The 3876-nt window shown below is 41.0% G+C and overlaps 1 protein-coding gene across 1 annotated transcript; it reads right to left on the bottom strand.

The window, feature by feature from the left end:
- Positions 1-411: 411 nt before the first annotated feature.
- LOC143319735 (uncharacterized) lies at positions 412-3580 on the bottom strand. The gene is made up of 3 exons (XM_076728918.1): positions 3446-3580; positions 2930-3224; positions 412-2166 (listed from the first exon to the last, which is right to left on the bottom strand). The coding sequence occupies exons 2-3, from the start codon at positions 3144-3146 to the stop codon at positions 1886-1888; spliced, it is 498 nt and encodes a 165-aa protein (XP_076585033.1). The 5' UTR covers positions 3147-3224; positions 3446-3580; the 3' UTR covers positions 412-1885.
- Positions 3581-3876: the final 296 nt, after the last annotated feature.

The following is a 3876-nucleotide window of genomic DNA, read 5'->3' as shown; positions in this document are numbered from 1 at the left end:
CTGAACACCTCAGCCTGGATCCAGTGAATCTTGTCATACAACCAGAATAACAGTGGAAGTCTCTGAAGTTCGTCTATTCAGTGGTGTGTGGCTGTTAGATTATCTAATTCCACAGCTCAAAAGTAATAAAAGGATGCTGTATTAAAGGCTAAGCTGCTCATCTAATCTTCTCTCACTAATCTCCACCCCTCACTGAATACAGGCACTCTGGCTTTCACAGATGGAATGAGCAATGTTAACTCAGCGAGAGTTCCCCAAAGTGATTGAATAGAAGAAAAGCATTGTTTGTACTTTCATGTGACAGTAAAGGTGGAATAATCTCCTTTCAGTTGTGGACGCAGGAAGAGAAAGAAACGAGAAATAAAAAAAATAAAAGTGCTGACACCATGCAAGTCCCCATAAGGTAAATCATTATATTTTAGGGTGAAGACATGGGTTGAGGTTAAGGTTAAAGTAAGGGTTAGGCAAGTAGTGGTTATGGTTATGGTTGGGGCAAGTCTCCAGGAAATGAATGGAAGTCTATGTAATGTCCCCAAAAGTGATGCAAACCTAACACGTGTGTATGTGACATCCCAGCCCTCGTGTGCTTTTAATATCCCAGGATTTCTGCATCTCAGCCAATATCCTGCTTAAAATGGACCCTGAAATCTGTCTTTTTGAGTTGTGTAACAGTTTGTCTGTTTTGATGCCAAAAAGCAAAAACAGAGAGCTGCCTGCCTTCTGCAGTGACATCCTGAACACACATCACCATATTTAAACAGCATAACAGATTCGACTCCAGTGAATCACACACCATTATTAAAGCCATAATGCCACACTCACAAAATTACCAAATTAGCACCATTCACCACCCAGATTCAGAAAAAAATAGGATCTTATTGTTGGATTTATTGTAGTCATTATTACTTTACAGAAATAGATAAGTAGAGACACTCTGTTTCTGAGGCTTTCACTTTATATTGTATCAGTCTTATTCATACTGTGCCTATCCTTAAAAAGGTCAAAATCACACGGTCACCTGAAAGCGGTCATGTCCACTAATTGAATTAACTTTACCCTATTAGTAAGTTAGGCCCATCCTCCTAGAAGTAAATTTAGCACCAGAATAAGATTGAGAAGCAACTATTTGCAAACATTATCTTAACATAGTACTCACCTTTATTTGTCACAAGAACTCAGCATGAACGCTTGGCCCTCCTCCTCACTTAGACTGTGTGACATGTTTGAGATTCACTTATGAAAAAGAGGAGCTTTAAGACATGATTTTGACTGGATGTGTCATTTGCTGGAGTCAAAGACACAACACTATTCATGACCAAACATGAACTCATTTTACATTTGTATTATTTTATGGTGAATATGGTCACAAGCTCCTCATAACTCTGGTTGTTGAAGCCGGTAATGATCCTACCTAAAAACAAATGTGCAGCCTGGACTGATAACTGAGTGTGGTAGAAGGTAAATAGTCATGATGCTAACTTGGCACAAATCCAGAGGGAAAATTAACAAGTGAAGGCTGTCCCACTGAGAGTCCCAGGCTCCGAGAAAAGTAAATACATCCAGATTGGCCTTGATCACTTCTCATGTATGTTCCCAGTCAGACGTGGAAAATATGAAAAGTCTTAATGCATAGTTTGCAAGTCTCTGCAAGTCAAACAATGCTGGTGGATTTGTGATATTCGCTGATTTTCACGAGTTCTTCCTGAAATTGTTCAACTTTTCCACCACCTTTAAAAAGCAGATTGGGGTAAAATGGTTCAGAGGTGACAAACAGGAGCTAAAGAAGCTCAACTACACAAGAAAACCAAAGTGAGGGGGAATAAGAGGAAACAGTGTTAAAAGCAGATGCTCCATGTGAAAAGCGTCTTGGATCCTCTCTGGTGCCTCATGCGTCACTCTCCTTTGGGATTGGATGATTGTAAGATGGACTACTGACGCTGTGGGAGGTGGGAAAGAATGATGGTATGTATGGGATGACGGACATCAGAGGGCTGGCCAGCGGGCTCTCACTTGGCGCACTCATGGGGATGATGACATCATCCTGGTCCCACACGTGGAAGGCATTTGGATGGGAGTGGCTGAGGGCAGGTGGCAAGTGCAGAGGGCTGACTCCCTCCACCTCACCGTCTTTAGTCAGCTCCTCATCCATTGGGCCCAGCAAACAGTCTGTGGACGGATAAAAGAGGGGGGATGAGGACTCAGCGGTTTATCCCCACCAGCCCCATCCCAATCACAGCTTACTTTCAAAGAAGTCCTTCAGTTTTCATTTCATTTAAGCTGTGTCACTGTTGTAGAGATCCCACTGACATCATTAACTATTGCTGCATTTGGCTTCACCTCAAAGGGACATTGTGTTTTCAGCTTTTCAGAGCATTTGGTATGGAGTCATAATAATGTATTTCAAGTTTATCTTATGAGGGATATGATTCCCAGAATTCACATACAGATTTAAGGCAATTCAATACATGTAAAATTAACAGCACTACAGCAAAATTCAAGAGTGCCCAATAACCTCCTCATATAATCATAATATCTAAGACTTACACATATTTTGGGGAGCTTATGACACAAAACAATAAGATGTTGTGAGAAATATGATACATTTCCCCTCTATTAGGATATCTAACCCCAGTACAGGATAATCAAACAACATTTGAATGAAACAGACGTCACATTTATTGAATTCTGTCAAAATTCATTCAGTGCAGATGTCTTGATGGTAGACAGTGGATCAAATCACATTAATCAACATTTTTTTCTCTCTTTCTTGCTCTCTCTAGTTGCACCAACAAATATAGCCTATACTGTCAAACGTATAAGGCCAGACAGCACAAAATTACAAAACTGTTAAACTTATGCAGTTGTCAAAAATACCTCTGACATAATGCTTAGTTAAGGTGAGACGGCTACCTCTAATAGACTTGGGTACCTGTTATATCAAGCAGGAGGTCTTTGATGAGGTGACCCACGATAGCATAAGCCACAGCGACAACCACCAGGGCCGCCATAAGGAGGTAGAGAACAGATTTAGGTAGCTGGATGAGGTCCCTGGGAGGAGGTCTGTACTCTTTGTACAGAGGCTCCATATTATTTACCAAGTACTGGAATGAAAGTCCACCATTGTCTGTGTAGTTAAGGCTGTCCATGTTGCCAGTGAGAAGTCGTTATTTCATTATTTTCAAAGTGAAAATGTTTGATTTATCCGCTTGCTCAGGTGTCACTCCCTAAAATGCAGAGAGGCAGAGTCAAAGTCTGCTACTTCAAAAGTAAAATGAATATTATATATCTAATAATTGATCAATTAACTAACTTTGACATAAGGCAGATGGAAAAGTGTAATTCAAACATGTGCAACATTTGAACTTACCTTTTTATTTACTTTTGCAGTGCTACTTTTCTGACACCTAACCAATATGAAAATAGGCCAGTGAATAAATTCACCCACCTGTCCGGTTTTTGCAGTGTCCACGGTAAACACATTTGGATGTGTGCAGCATGTGTCATCACTTCCATCATGTTGATCTCATCACTTCATCCTCCACCAGACGTCAGGACATGTCTGACCGCCTCTCTGCTGAGTGTGCTGTCCTCTGCGCTGGAATAATCCAGACTGTGGGTGGTGACACAGATGGGCAGAGGGAGAGGCGAAGAGAGGGATTACAGTTCCAATCACAGCAACGATCAATCAGCCCCTCATCCCATCCCCAGCCCATCCCTCTTAATCCATGACAGACTGAGGCAGTGCTTTCTCACCTGCAATGCCCACTCACATTATACCCACATATACACATACACTAGTTACACACACAAAATTCTTCTTCTTCTTCTTTGTCATCTTCTTCTTTTTAAAACATATACTAAATAAGTAAATAAATG

Source organism: Chaetodon auriga, chromosome 4 (assembly GCF_051107435.1).
Source record: "Chaetodon auriga isolate fChaAug3 chromosome 4, fChaAug3.hap1, whole genome shotgun sequence".
NCBI classification, from domain to species: domain Eukaryota; kingdom Metazoa; phylum Chordata; class Actinopteri; order Chaetodontiformes; family Chaetodontidae; genus Chaetodon; species Chaetodon auriga.
The sequence above is the reverse complement of the archived record's forward strand: the minus strand, read 5'-3'. Positions and strand labels throughout refer to the sequence as shown.